General features: G+C 33.9%; 1 protein-coding gene across 1 annotated transcript in view; it reads right to left on the bottom strand.

Moving 5' to 3' along the window:
• Positions 1-2,474: 2,474 nt before the first annotated feature.
• LOC136974595 (beta-alanine transporter-like) overlaps positions 2,475-15,561 on the bottom strand; it is a 72,020-nt gene continuing 58,933 nt past the window's right edge. The window contains exons 4-11 of the mRNA XM_067269525.1: positions 14,271-14,439; positions 11,744-11,870; positions 11,228-11,349; positions 10,939-11,153; positions 10,296-10,474; positions 8,397-8,575; positions 2,844-2,906; positions 2,475-2,696 (exon numbers count right to left, since the gene is read on the bottom strand). Of these exons, the coding sequence (XP_067125626.1) occupies positions 2,573-2,696; positions 2,844-2,906; positions 8,397-8,575; positions 10,296-10,474; positions 10,939-11,153; positions 11,228-11,349; positions 11,744-11,870; positions 14,271-14,439 (1,178 nt within the window). The 3' untranslated portion in view covers positions 2,475-2,572. The remainder of the gene's footprint in view (positions 2,697-2,843; positions 2,907-8,396; positions 8,576-10,295; positions 10,475-10,938; positions 11,154-11,227; positions 11,350-11,743; positions 11,871-14,270; positions 14,440-15,561) is intronic.

The following is a 15,561-nucleotide window of genomic DNA, read 5'->3' as shown; positions in this document are numbered from 1 at the left end:
CTTTTATAACCATCTCGAAGCTAATTGCGCATATTTCTTAAGAGAAAAGGTAGAATTTGTGATCTTAGAAGTATTTTTGAGGGCGTTAGTCCACTAATTCGTACCACCCGTCGTAACTCAACATCTAACAGAAATAGAATCCACATCAGACTAACAGAGTCAGAAGAGAATGCGGATGGTTGCCATGGTGACTGTTTCCGGACGGGAGATGCGTGACTGGTATGGGTCGAAGAATAGATTTATCATTACGTTTACTCGGCTTGTTGTCTTTATTAGCCGATGTCTCGACGCCCGTTTGCTTGTCGTTTAGTGAGGAAGGTGAGGAATTTTCTCATAATACGAAATTCTAACATAAAAATCTTCACTATACTCTAAAAACGTCATACAAATCCACTCAAAAGCACTTCTTACAAGTGCTAGGACACCTTTGTAGGTACCTTCTACATAAAAGTGAGGACATTTTAACTCTTACTTAGGGTGTATCCACGCGTGTCCCTCGGAAAAAATCACTTCTAGCAAAGAAGAAGTGATTTTTTCCGAGAGAAAGTGAGATTTATAGAAACAAGAAACAAGATCTAATTAAATCCAATGGAAAAGATGGTCGATGTCCAGAAGAGAGCCGGAAGATGGGGAGACAAAAGCCATTTAACCAGATAATTCGACTCTAAAGGAGAAGTTGTTTGATTTCGGAATAGCTTTATGACCCAGATGTTTAAAACGGAGGAAAATTAACTATCGATCGTCTTAGCTTCTTCCTCAACCATATTCAATTGTTGGCAAGACCCCATCTTTAAGCCATCCAGGTAGTTTATCGCCTCTAACTTCTACATTTTCCACTCCAGATATTATTAAAATAACCATACTCTTCTTCCCTTCACCAGACATATAGTTACGTGTGTTGAAGCAGTAACGTACCTCGAGGTGTGTTTCTGTGAAAAACCGATGGTTACTACTACCAGGGCAATCACTTACCTACCCCCATTATCCCCAATGAAACGTGACAAATATCCGAACCAACATCCTCTGGGCAGAATGAAAAATGAAATTTCCACAACAGAATCGATATTGTTCCCTTTTGTTACACGATATTTATGAATCGTGCAAGGATGCGTGAGTTAATTTATATCAATATGGGGGATCGGTGGCATGCTAAAACGATCCTCCATCTCAACACTTTGCTTAATCGCTTCGATAATTATCGGAAAGGTGATGGGTTGGAGCGAGATTTGTTCACACAACATCTCTCTCTCTCTCTCTCTCTTTCTTTCTCTCTTTTTTATCTATCTTACGCTGGGCATCGATCTTCAACATCTCTCTATATAAGAGCATCGTTCTTTCCCTTTATCAACAGCACTTATGAGTTTTAGAGGTTGAAATATTTCAATTTTGTTTAAATTTACGCAACATCTAACAGTTTTGTGCCTATAAATGATGTGTTCTTTTCGTACTAGCTTTATTAAAATTCACCAGAAAAGTGTTTCTATATCCAGCACGAAAGCTAGAAGATGCTCTCGTATCGTATCCTTTTTTTTCCTCGTTAAAATGGGAAAAATGAATATATAGAAGGACCACGCCTCTTAAAATGAAGCTATTTTAATATTAGATAATTCCAGTTTTGATGTGTTAGTGAAAGAAACCGCGATAATCGAACACTATCGACCCGACGTTCGTGACCGAATTTTATTCGTTTAATCATTAAATAAGTAAAATTTCTATCATAAAATTGAGTAATTCGTCGATCGAACGTTGCATTTACGATTTCCTCGCCAAATTTTTCGAATTTGATTAAAAATTTTCCGTGCAAGTGAACATTTTTTCAGTTGATCACACATGAGGATAACTAGTTTAATGCCCATAAATTGATTTAAAATAATACGAAATGAATAAAACTTTCTGTTCGTATTTTGGTGATTAATTTCACTTTTAATGCTTCAGAAACAACAAAAATTTTATGATTAAATTTAGCGATATGCGCCTCGAATCTTCTTTTAATTGTAACTCCCTCAAGCATAAAAGCCCGAAGTGATGCAAACTATTCAAATTTTAATAATTGATAACGCTGTTGGGAGAAATATCTTTCTCGTTTCAATAACTAAGCAAAGAGAATTTAACTTTAAACTCTTCAAACAATTCTTTTTCAAATTTTTAATTGCGAAATTGCACGAAAGCTCGACGTTTTCGTTTAATCTATTGGAAATTACAGAGTGACCAACCATTTAATAAGATAATCTACTTTCGACCACGTGGTCATAACTGTAAACACGCTGATTTTTTCCATTTAAAACTAATTACACCCCGAAAAATTCGTGTTTTTTTTCTTGTCTCATACGAAATTGCAGCATAATTCTCTGTGCTTATCGACGTTTTTCTTTGGCTTACGACGATTCAAACCAGCAATTACAAGTTACTGTAACGTAATTAACTTATCACGCAATCTCGTGTTAGATAATAAATGTAAATTTAAAGGGCCCGAATTTCTGTCGAAACGAAGTTTTTAATGTAAAGATAAAAGTCTACAATGGCTCGAAGGCTTTCCGAAATTTTTTACTAATTAGTGATGACAAAAATTGGACTAGTTCGCTCCGTTTACAGTACCGTGACCATCACCGTCTTGACACCAGTTTGTTGCTCCAATTGACTTTCGGTCTCTCCCTCTGAGCTGGTGCCCTCGGAGGCTGTCTCGATGACGTAGTAGGCTAGAAAGGCGAGAAAGGCGTGAGTTGCAAGCATTCGTGACGGTCTGCAACACGCAGGAGGATCGAATTGACGCCACTCCGACCTCGGTTGTGCGTGACGGATCTTGTTTCCCTCGTGCGTGAAGAGGGAGGACTCTGCTAACTTACCTGAGTATAGGAGATTGCGGGACTTGAATGGATGGTTTCACCATGCCGTTCTTACTCTCCATCCTGTAAGAGATTCGTCGATTAGTTGCTAGTTCCTACGCTTCAACTGTGGGGTGTCAGATACTCGACTGACATTCAGAGGTATCTGCGAGAAAATATGGATGGTAAAGTACACTGCGCAGTCATATAGACCCTATCACTCATACCGGATAAGCTTAGCTTTCTGCGACAAAGATCCTCTCTTAGCCTGTAAGTCCCTCTACCAATCAATGTCAACCGAAGAAAGAAAAGCGATAGACATCAAAACTTTTACAGTAACTGGATATTATCGAACCCGGACTGAATTTAGAATACCATTTTACCATTTGAAAAGCCACTTTAGTTGTTTACCGGATCACTCCTTTTCCTCGGCACGTATTGCTTATGGTATAAAACACCATTATACTAATTTATTAACAAATTTTCCACATCACGGAAAAGAAATTTTTCTTGAATTTTCTTCTGGAATTTAAGAAAATAAGTTAAGTAATTGCCATGCAACACGGCAATCGATAACGCTTCATCTCCGAACCGCAATACCCTGTTGGGTCGTTATCGTTAACGGGTTATATTTTTCTGTCAGTATTTTTCAGCAAAAATCTAGATTATAAATGCTATAAAATAAATTACAAATTTACTCGTTTTTGCAAGCAAAAGTTTCCTTATTTTTTAAGCAAACGTGACTCTTATCTGCACCCTTTTCAACGTTGGCTCCTATTGTAATTGATCTTGGCAACGTACAGTTTTCGAACAACAAAATTACAAAGACCCCAATTAACAAGTATTTTTGCACTTTTTGGGACTTAACTTTGGTTATTGCGTATTTAAATTATAGATTTCAGGCAATTTTAGGAGATAATTTCATGCCGTTGTTGACTCTTATCGCCGCTGATTTTTCTGCTCTGTCATTTTCAAACACAATTACAAAAGAAAAAATTCGGAATTTATAAAAAATTTTGCTGGTTTACGAGATGAAGTTCGATTTTAATACATTTATATCCGCTAAAATTACAAATTTGGCCAATTTTAAGAGGTTTTAAACTACGGCTGCTGAGCATCTGCTTAAAGACCACAAAATAAAATTGAAAATTTAAAGAAATTTGCTATTTTTCCAATTGTATAAGTTTTCATTCGCTAAAATTATTTTCACTCATTTTTCATTGATTATTTTAATTTTACAAACGATTTTCTCGAGAATAAGCGATCATTAATTGTAGAGACACAATTAAATGTTAATTTTACAAGTCGTAAAATAAATAAATTCCTATAGGAAAATGTTGTCTAAATGTTGACAGCGAAGAAATTTTTATTTTAAAAATGTTATTGCTGGAAATAAAAAATTGCCAAAATTAATTTACTTCGCATCGTCTCTAACTCCGTGTTAAACAGCACAAGAGCTTAAAAAAAGAAGTTACTTTAAAAAATTCAAATTTCTTCCTAAAAACATATCTAAATTTAAAAATTGAAATTCTAAAATAATTAATAATTAATTTAATTTGACTTTTTCAACGTCTCTACCGCTTCAATTCTGTTAAATTATTTATTCTAAGTCTTCCAGGATAGAAAATTGGATCGAAATATAGAAAATTCTGTCGAATAAATTTAGGAATTTTTTATATTTAATTTATTTTACACCTTTACTAAATAGCGATTCGATAAATTTAGGATTTTTACATAAATTTTTCTGAAAAGAAGTAATTTAAAAATCTGATTATCCGAGAGCTTATCAGAAGTTGTTGCAGCTGTTGTGAGTAGAAGCGATAATATATATTTTTTCTTCTTCTAATCTTCCAGAAAAAATTTGTCTACTCATGAAGCAAATATTTGCATAGAAAATTTGCTAAAAAAATTAAAAACAGGAAGCTAATCAGAAGTCAAGAGTTGTTATATTTTAGCTCCAGCAGTCTCTCCGATAGGAGCTTATACATGCTTCGAGGTAGAAATCTCGTCTGGTTGATGTTTCGTTAGTGTAGGAATTTAGGAATTATTTAAAAGTCTTATTCTACAGATTTTATAACGTAATTTGCCATTTTCTTCTCGTTTAAAACGTTTACATCTTAGCGAAAACGCTTTATTGCATTCCAAGATGCGAGCCACGTCTGCAGATGACATATTCTAAAATATCCGACCTGACAGTCGAATAAATTCTACTCTTCTGAATTAAATTAATATATATATATAGAAGGTGGATAAATCGATAATAAATTTCGTACTATAAAAATTTTTAGATATTGAAGTGTTTCTGTCGCATTTTTTAAATGTATTATCCAGTGCGGAATTCGAGACGATGTTTTATTTTAATTACGGTTTTTGAGAATGTTTTACTTTAATTAATGAGATTTTTAATGATTTTTTTAAAATATTTGAAAGCAATGTTATTCTTTAAGGACTGGATTTGGCTTATAAATTAACGTAATTTCGATTTATCGATCCATGTAATAATGCTTGGTAACGTTCCTCGAATTCTTCTTGGAGTAGTTCAACATGGAACACTGATTGCTTTTGGGATTTTTATAATTATTACTGGTTTCTAAAGAAGAATTCTGAAAGCCCGATGTGTCCAGATTCGTAAAAGAAAAGCATCTACACTTTTGTAAATTATGTTTCGAATTTTCGTATACTGAACTCGTGAAATCTGAGCAGAAATTGTATAGCGTGCTGTTAAACTGGACAGCGGATCTCTCTCAACTGGAAAGTGGAAATGGTCTTTTCATGTAACACCATTTTGACACGTCTGACGTGGACAAACTAACTTAAAAAACAAACTTTAGTAAAAGCAATATAAAATTTTTGAGAAATCCACTACTTCCAGATGCGAGTTTCTGATTTTGAAAAGTAAATTACGTTTATAAGAATGTAATAACGAGATATTTACTCGTTTGAGTAATAAAATATTTTATCTTTCGATGAATTTCTTTACTTGTAGAGTAGATTTTCTAGGTGTTTTCAAGTGGAATTTCTTACCGGGAATATACAATGGAGCTCGACCAATAGGCTGAGAAACGTGGTATTAATAACATTGCTACCAGTTTCATTCATACTCGAGGTGGATGAAAATAATCCACCTTATCGACTCCACCCAGCATCCCGCTTCCTCTGGATTTCTGCAGTCTTCATTAATCTCATGCCAACAGTTGCAAGGGCGTTGTTTCTCACTCGCTAACAATTGGAATAACATGTTTAGTTTTTTGGGTTCTAAATGTAGATTTCGGGAGATTAGTGAGGCGGAACATTTGTCAGAATTAATCTCCGATAGCAGTAGGCATTAGTTTCGAACGTTCCTGTGTAAACTAATTGATAGAAGCATCATAATTATCAATATTTTGATAGTTTCTGGAAGATATAACCATTAGATTATAGCAATGTTACGTAATTTAATACCATAATCTACAAGAAAATTTAAAAATACTGAATTTTTTTATGAAAGTTTTTTAAAGTTTAGTACAATAAAAAATTTGAGAAGCGGTAAAAATTTAAAATTTAAAAAAAATGGGATAACTATTGGAAAACCCATTAAAATAAGTTATCTAAACAATATTTTATATCTTTTTGCCTTCAGGAAACCATTTTTATTCAGTAAAAATGGATAGAAATCCATTTTCGAAACCTTTTAACATTGTGACAAAGCTGTTTAAGATAATCCCTGACAGAACGAGAATATCTAGTTGACATTTTCAAACATTCTTCGATTTATGGAACTTGATATGTCGATTTCCTCTTATAATTTACCAAATCCATCGCGAGGGAGGTTGATTCTTATCATTTATCACCACGAAAGAGTGGAACTACTGCCCTTATCGCATTTTACTCAACATTATTGCAGTTAATATCTTAACTGCAATAATGTTGAGTCTTCAAGAGATAGAGCCTGAAATGATGATTTTGATTGGATGTTAGTGATGTCTCCTTAAATATACCCCTAAAAATATATGCAGGTAGTTGCATAGAGTCGTAGAAACTGTGCCAAAGCTGAACATATCATTATACTCCAACCTTTGACCTCTTATCACACGTTAGCATCTGGTAAGAGGTAACAAGAAAAAACATATTTTTGACTTGAAATGAACAGTAGGAAAATTTTTCTTTCAAAATTCTGTAGTATGGTGCAGTTGGTTTGTTTGACATCAGCAGATGTTCTTTTTCCCAAAACTATTTTCTCTACAAATACTTCCTTGCTGGATAAGGATTATTTTTGTCAACATACTCTCCTTGACAAAAGTTGCAAACAAGAGAGACATACAAAAATGTATGGTATAATATAAACCAAACACTCTGATCGAATATCCAAATAGTGTACTTAGATAATAGTTGCTGTAAAAATTCGAGAATGTATCTTTTCAAAATTTTGTAACGAACTGGATGAATTATATTAATATCTCTTAACGAAGAAAGTTTCCAGAGTGGGCGTAAAATTGAAAATGGGAATGAAATACTATTTAAAACGTGTTTCTTTTTTCGAGAAATTCAGCAGTCATACCTTACAGATTAATAATAAACCGTCAGCTTTTCCGGCTCGAAGATCTTTACCTACGCCTCCAAAATGACAATTTCAATTCTCTCACCTTTTCGAACCAATCAATGGACAGAGAAGTTGAGAAAGACTACAAATTTGGTTCTGACAAGAAGATCATAAATTCAATTCTGACCTAAAAATATCTGGTTTAATAATCAAATCTTCTGTCGACATCTTTAATTCTTGCTCAAGTTAGGAGATTTAACTGAGCCCTATAAGTAGTCACCCTTACTAGTAAAGGTAATTTTGAATGATACGATCCAAAAAGAAATTTTACGAGATGTTTTTATACAACATAAAATTGCGTGATATGTTTTATAAAATCTGATTTTTAAAGGGTGTAGAAGAAATCGATTCACACTTTAATTTAAGAATTGCGCTAAAAAAAGCAATTTCTAGTGAAGAATTTTTAAAATTATTAGTCCAGAAGTGATAAAAAGGTTTAATTACAGGTGTCGAGTGCATAGAGTGAGTACGTTTTGCCCCGTTTTATCGGCGCATGCTGTATTTATTCCGCGTCATTGATGCGGATGCTGCGCTCCTCCTCCTTAACCAATTTTCGTTTAAGTCGTGAAATCTGTGTTTTGGAGAAGCCAAAATACGTTCGGTTTATGAAACATTTATTTATTAAGATAACCAAGCTCGGAAAAGTTCGAATAAACAGGGGGTGGAAGGAGTTGACGATTGTCTTCCGTGCAAAACTGTCTAGAGAAAAGATTTTTATTGAAACGAGACGGAAGCCGTTCGGCCAAGAAATCCAATTTCTGCTGGCGTCAAATATTTAAACTTGTGCCAAGGGATGCTTTTTACATTATAAAGACTCGAGCGGAAGAGAATCTTTTATTCGAGTGCATTAGAAAACCTTCCGGGGGAGAGTTGCGTCAAAGCGTAAGAACTGCCGTTTCTATGGCAATGAGTCAATTTAAATGTCAAAGAAACGTTTCTATTTAGGAAAGGAGAAGTCAGCGTGACGTCAGAAAGTGTCAAACGAAAGCACTTACTTGGGAAGGCTGCACCGAAAGCAGTCCTTCAGACTCCAGTGTTTCCCATATTCTTCTCCGTCTTCTAAGGTTTGAGGAAGCTGTTGGACGAAGGGTTCCGGCAGCATCAGGGCGCCCAATGCTGATACTAATTCTACAGATCCCAAAACTACTAGAGGAATGCTTGGATGATTTCTTTTCTATAAAAGAAACATACTTGTTTAGTTTAACTTAATGGCATTCTGTATTGCATTGTGATACGCGTGACAACGTAACTTTTATCAGCGCTTTGCTTTCCAACATCAGAATAGCTTCTTGAGTAATTCCACTTTCAGTCGACGTATTCAACTTCTGAAAGCTAAATTAGCCAGGGAAATTGCTGTTAACTGACTGCAGCTCACCATCTCGAACGTGAAACAACTGTTAAGTGGATCTATCATCAAGGGTCGTGTGGAGACGCTTTCATACAACTAGTGTTGCTCAGTACCAAACTGATCACTCCCACAGACAAATAAATTAAATATGAAGATTAAAAAATAAGAATTATCATTAGAATGAAATAAAACCTTTGTTTTTCTTTCAAAAAATACAAGAGTAATTTTTCTCGAAACAATTAATTAATACAATGCAGAGAGAGTGTGACGCTACGCAATTTTCCAGCAGTGCCGTGAGGTGTTTTGTACAGTAAGCGGCATCGATATCGATAGAAGGATGAATTAGTATTTCTTTTGTTCTTCTCACTTATTAGAACTAAAAATATCGACAGAGTTCCATCCGACTAAACGGATTTTAGATATTCTACTACAGACTATTGAAAGAATATAACTTTCCTACAACAAAAAACTGCTGAATGTCTATCTGTCACGCGCTATATTCTTAGAATTGGATTTGAGTGTAACATTTATTTCAGGCATTTCAGTTCGTACAATAGCTATAGACAATAATTCAAGACAAATAGAATAGGAAAATTGAAAATATACAGTACACTTAAAGGTAGAGGAAAATTTGACTCTAAGTAGGCTTTAATTATCTCAAAAAAAAAGGAGCTTAAACGTTTGGATCTATTTTAAAATAGTAACTAAATTATATTATTGTTGTAACTAAAAAAATAAACAATGCTAATAAATTCACGAAATCCATGACATTAATTAAAGTCATAGTTAAAATTAGTCTTCCGGACTTCCGGACTCCTAAACACAGAAGATTGGGGTTCCTCTAGATAATTTCACGGCAACTAATAACGTCTAACTGTAACTATAGAATTATTTATAAATTATAATATACAATCACAATGGCTTTATTTTTTTCAATTCCGGGCCCTAGACACGTGAGGCGCGTGCATAGTGGGTATCCGTCACTGGTGAATTTTACTTTCTATTGTATAAATACATAAATTTCGATTAGAATTCATATATTTTTATGAGAAATAGAAAAAATCTTCAGTGAGGAATTGACGGAAATTCGGAAAGAACAGAGATTATATGAAACCGCACCCGTTTTAAGGTATTAAAAGTATTTTAGCACAAAAGTATAAGAGATTAGAAGGTAAGAAAAGTCGAAACTGCTCTGTCAGATGCTACGTTAAGCCCTTTTAAATCCCAGCATCGAAGTATTTCGACTTCGTCACATTAATTACGGGAGCAAGGAGAGCAGAGAGCGTTTCGACCAGAAGAATTAAGAGAGGTGTTGGATTACTAGCGCCTTCCGATGCAGCGAGAGCAGTAGTTTCTCTGTACCTGATTACTAGCAGTCAACCCTAGGAATTACACTCGATTAATTCTGCCTGGCGGCAAACATTCCCTTCCTTTATTTATAATTTAGGAGCTACGCTTCCGGATGTGATGTTGCTAATTATCGTATCTTTTCGCATTAAGCGCTATGGGAATAAACATTACTAGAGAGTAGAAGGAGGAGAGATACCTGATAAATGAGCAAAGGTATGATGACTGGAGACAAGCAGCAAAGAACTTCTAGCATGTTTTGTCCCACATCCCTCACCACCGTCGGAAGTAATTCAGAGCTCCATAGTGGCAGGATGATACACGATGACGACACCGTAGTTTTGGCCACCACAAACAATACTTGCGATGTCTTCTTACCTGTCAAAATTGATTATTTGTTAAATTACGCCAGGGTAGAAAATTCCACGTGTTAACTTTGTTTCTTAACGGTTCCTGTACAAAAATTGATGGAGACAACAGGTAATGCGCTCGACTGTCGTTATCAATTTGTTTACAAAAATTCTTTAAATTATTCTTGGATTTGAAAGTTTAATTCCCCGTAGATTCGAGTAAAAAAAGAAATAGAAACTTTTGAAAAATAAACTTAGATAGTGGAAAATTAAATTATAATTAAGTGCGAAATATTCTTTAAAAGCATAATTAATTATCACCAACTAATTAAAATTAAACCTTAGAACGTGTTGATCCGATTTATTCCATTGTACAAACTATAAATATCGCATCTTATTATAAAAAATATCTAAATATTTTCTTAATAATTTACTGTTTTCCAACATAGCGGCTAATCGAATTAAGCTAGAAACTGTAAAAATACACTTAACTGCATCTGCCCGTTGATATAATCAATGACAGCATTCCACCAACAGCGGAGCATAAAAACACCGAACAACGCCTTCCATACCTCTTTAACATGATAAGAGCAACCACCAAACCCATCAGATCGGCAACAACCGCTAGGAAAAAGTTCAGGTACAGATCACCTTCTATTTCGACAGAGTAATACGTCAGTCCAACGCACACTGCCGTGTTAGTCACCCTGGAAAAAAACCAGATTGCCAAACTGTCCATTAGGAAAATAATTAATAAAAAAACACCACCGTCTGAACTCACCGTACAAAGGAAACGATCAAGGTTTTACGGCATAAATTTGGTGTTCTGAACAAGTCAGCTAAGGAATAACTATCATCGGAGCTTTTCTCATCTTGGAGTGCCCTTTCCACTCGAAATCTCCTCTGTAATACAGGAAAAAAACAGCGACTTAAAGCGAGAATTTCGTGCTAAATTCATAAATTCTTGAAATTTTCTGATTAAATTTTTATGAAAATTTTAGACACCCTATCCATTCTTTCAGGACCACATGAAAATACTATCAATTGCAACCTACGGACTGCGGTGGCATCAGTTCCTGTTGATGGCATTTCCATGTAGACAATATACTGTATATATAGGGTAGCCCAAAATCAGCTAACCATTGCAAAAACTTATGAATCTTGAAAAAGTTCTTCTTCGAGACGACATCCTTCTCGCTCGACACACTTTGGCGCGCATTTACGTATAATGACAAACGAAAAAACATTGTTAACTGATAATTAGGCCATCCTGTATTGATTGTAAGCGGGGACTTACCTTCAGATTGATAATGTAGTCAGGAGAGAGGTTAGCACCGTTGGTGTGAGCAATTGTTCTATACAATCTACCTAATTCTTCGAATCTTCCTTCGTTTAGTAGCCATTGCGGTGACTCTGGAAGAATCCTAACCAACTGCTGAATTATTGCGAAAGGTTTCAAAAATTAATTTTTATAAATTTTATAAATAAATATAAACTTTTTTTTTAAAAAAAAGAGGGAGTCAGAAACGTGCTTTTAAGAATTTCTACCCTGTAGGGATCGTGCGAATAAATTGCAAAATTAAGGATTTTTTTAAAAGTAAGAATGTATTCTGAGTAGAAAAATATAACTTTTAGATAAATGTGTGGTTTAGCGGTCGAATTTAACAGGTTTTTTTACACAAAAGTTTTAAAGAAGAACCACGAATAATTTCAACAGAAGTTTCGTTACAGGCTCCGGACTGTGAATTAATGTAGAAACAAACAGTTAAACAACAGGCAACTCAAATTAGCATTGAAAATATTACATTTTGATACATACAGAAGAATCCCAAAATCAGTTAAAGAGATATACCTATTTAAAACTGATTTAGAAACAAGCCTATACTATTTGTCATTGCGATGACGTGTAGTCTTTCCAACATTAGTAAAGAAAATATTCTAGTTAACTGACTCCATATCTTAATTAAAAATTCTTCAAACGATGATACTAGCAGCTTTACCATGAAGAATGCGAGAAGAGCGCGCAGCTCCTCCATTTCGTTTTGTTTTTGTTTTTGAATTTTTTCACGTTCTTCTCCGATAGTTATACTAATTTATCATTAATATTTTACTTATTTTTGCTATTTTATTATTTTAAACTTTTGGAAAGTTTCCATTTATTTTATCCTTTAGAAGTCTAGACTGAAAATACAGTAGAAGTGGTATTAAGGGATGCCATCAATCATTAAGTGACAAGCTTAAAACTTCTTTCGAGGGATCAGAATTTAAACCGAGTTCAAGATTTTCTTCTTGCTTAAGTTACTAATTAAAGGTTTACGATTTGATGGTTTTAAGTTACAAACGTGATTTTTAATAGGTGAAGAAGGATTTAATTCACAAAACTTATTTTTTCTATTGTCATTTCCCTTATTATTTAGAAAAAGATATTAATAAAAATAAACATTTGTGTGAGGGAAACGATTTAAACACGTTACTGTGGAGTAACGGGTAGAAAAGTGTACAAATTACTCAATTAAATTTGTCTGCTTTAAGTTGGGCAAGATTTAAAAGTATTCACGTACACATTATGATTTCTTCAAACCACAAAAATTCTGTTTAAAATTGTTGAGGTATCGATCAAAATTGAATTCAATATATAAGTCCTGTTCGTAGTTTCCTTCAATTTATTGTACACGAAAGCGACTAGTTCATACGGATTCAATATGGCAATTTAACTCAGTTTGAAAGCTTCTATGGATCTTTATAGAGTAAAAAATCTATAAATCTAAATTCGATAGGCAACTTTGACATTGATTATCGATTTGAGATTGTAGAGCAAACCACAAGATAAGCATTTTCAATAAACTATTTCTTTAAAATGTTAAGCTCGATTGGTGTTTTTTAACAGAAACTATCGAGATTTTGATCGGGTCAATTCAATAAAATACCTTTTATAAAGATTTAAAAAACCGAACTCGAAAAATAAAATAAAATATATTGTAAAATTATTATGCTTACCGAATTTTTAAAAATAAATTTAGTTTTTTTTAATATTTTTAAATATTAATTATTACTCAACAATGGAAATTTATGTAAGAGTAATAATAATTATTATGCGATAATAGTTACGTAACAATATAAAGATCGTATTCGTTTCTTGAAATAGATATTCGGCATGAAATTGATTAACTGTGACGTAATATCATATAGGTTACTATTACGTCACATTTGTAAAAATATTATTACGTTACTGTATAAATTGATGGTTATTATTATTACGTAAGAATACAAGAATGATATCTATTTCCTAAAATAGACGTTAAATATGAAATTGAAGTGTAATATTATTACGTCATACAATATTTATAAAACAATGTTTCGGTGAATTATTTCGTGACAATGAATAAAAATATCATCAATATTGTAACATTTATGATCTTTTGTAATAATCTGAGCAATTACGCGAGTAAATTTATTTATTTTCCGAATAAATAAGAGCAGTTATTTATAGTTTAACCTGCAATAACGACCACCCGTAAACAGCGGCCGTTTTTCAGGGACTTTTTTTGAACAAAAATTTTGAAAATAACCTTAAAACAACGGCCAATTCCTACGTTCACGTCAGTGGCCGTAGTTCAGAGGTTTGATCATATAATAAGATAAATTTGTAAAATTAATAAAAGGTCGAAATTCAAGGGGATCCAATATTAAATTATTCAGTGTTTTAAACAACTGTACGCGGGATAACACACAAAAAAGAGCTAATTATAGAGGTAAAGAATTATCAGCACTACACGAGTATCGAGTTACACTAAGTTAAAAGGCGATAGATTAAGTAAACTTACCACCAATATAAGAAGAAGGCGATGAAGGGCAGTGTGTTGGCCAAGGAGAGATGGGCCCAATCACGTATGAGATAAACCACTCCACTCAACAGAAGCATCCCTAAAGTTCTAGAAAAACAGCTCAATAGCCAAGCTTGCAATCTTAGACCCGCTCCTACCAACTCTTGGGCTACAAACAGAAATAAGCTTCGTTAGAAAACAGTTTTTTCTATCATCAAAGTAAGTACTGAGTGAAGATCTGTTGTGTTTTCTAGCAAGGGAGATAGAAAGAGAGAGAATAAACAGTGTTTTCAGAACTGATAAAAAGCAAATTTTCTCATTTCTGCTACTAGACTAGCCCATTAAGGTAGCTAAAGGTCGTTTCGTGATGCAACCAACCGAAAGAAAGACAATCAAAGTCGAAGATTGATTCTACCTCCCGGGGTTATACACTATTCGAAAGTGTTTTTCTTTTAACTAAAGTTGGATTGAGATATAAAACTGGTTCCATTATAAATTATATAGGTCTATTATACTAAATATTGGCCCAAATCTAAATTTAAAATTGGTTTACTGTCCGCTCGATAATCGTAAAACCTTTGGCTATTGTCGACGTCACCGTTTTAACATAAATTTCGTCACTTTTATGACCCGGAGCGAGGTCACTTTCAATCTTGTCATTGCTTTGATTGGAAAATCTGCTTCTCCCATGGTTTTAAGAATTCTCGGCAACAACTTTATGCAAATGCTTTGGTGGAAATTCTCGAAATTACACGTAACTTCTTCGATCCAGATGCAACTAGTCTCGAAAGCTCGATACACTTGGTCTTGAAAGTCGATCCAACTAATTTTAAGACTTGAAATCTTCTGAACTTCAAGGAACTAATCTTGACACTTGATGCAACTAGTTTTCTTGGAACTTGAAGCAAGCAACTAGTCATGGAATCTGATGCAATTGCTATTTCGGATTTTCAAGTAACTAGCCTCGACACCTGATGCAAATAGTTTTCACAGCAAGAACAAACCAATCTTACCAGTCGCATATAAACTTTTTACATATAGAAACAACCATTCGCGAAACTTAATGCAAATAACATGAATCTAGAAATAAGCAATCCCGATGCTTGATGCAATTAATTTTCTTGGAAACAACCAATCCGGATGCTCGGTGTAGACAATTTTCTTGAAACTAGAAACAGACTAATTCTGGCTTTTCTCCTGGTTATATAGGTTATATAAGTTAAATATTCGTTAATTTAGTATACTTGGAAGAGACTCCGGATATGACTAAGTAAATAAAATTTTGCACTTC

This window comes from Centruroides vittatus, unplaced genomic scaffold, assembly GCF_030686945.1.
Source record: "Centruroides vittatus isolate TY-2023 unplaced genomic scaffold, ASM3068694v2 contig_351, whole genome shotgun sequence".
Taxonomy (NCBI): Eukaryota; Metazoa; Arthropoda; class Arachnida; order Scorpiones; family Buthidae; genus Centruroides; species Centruroides vittatus.
This window is presented reverse-complemented; position numbering and strand designations above follow the sequence as displayed.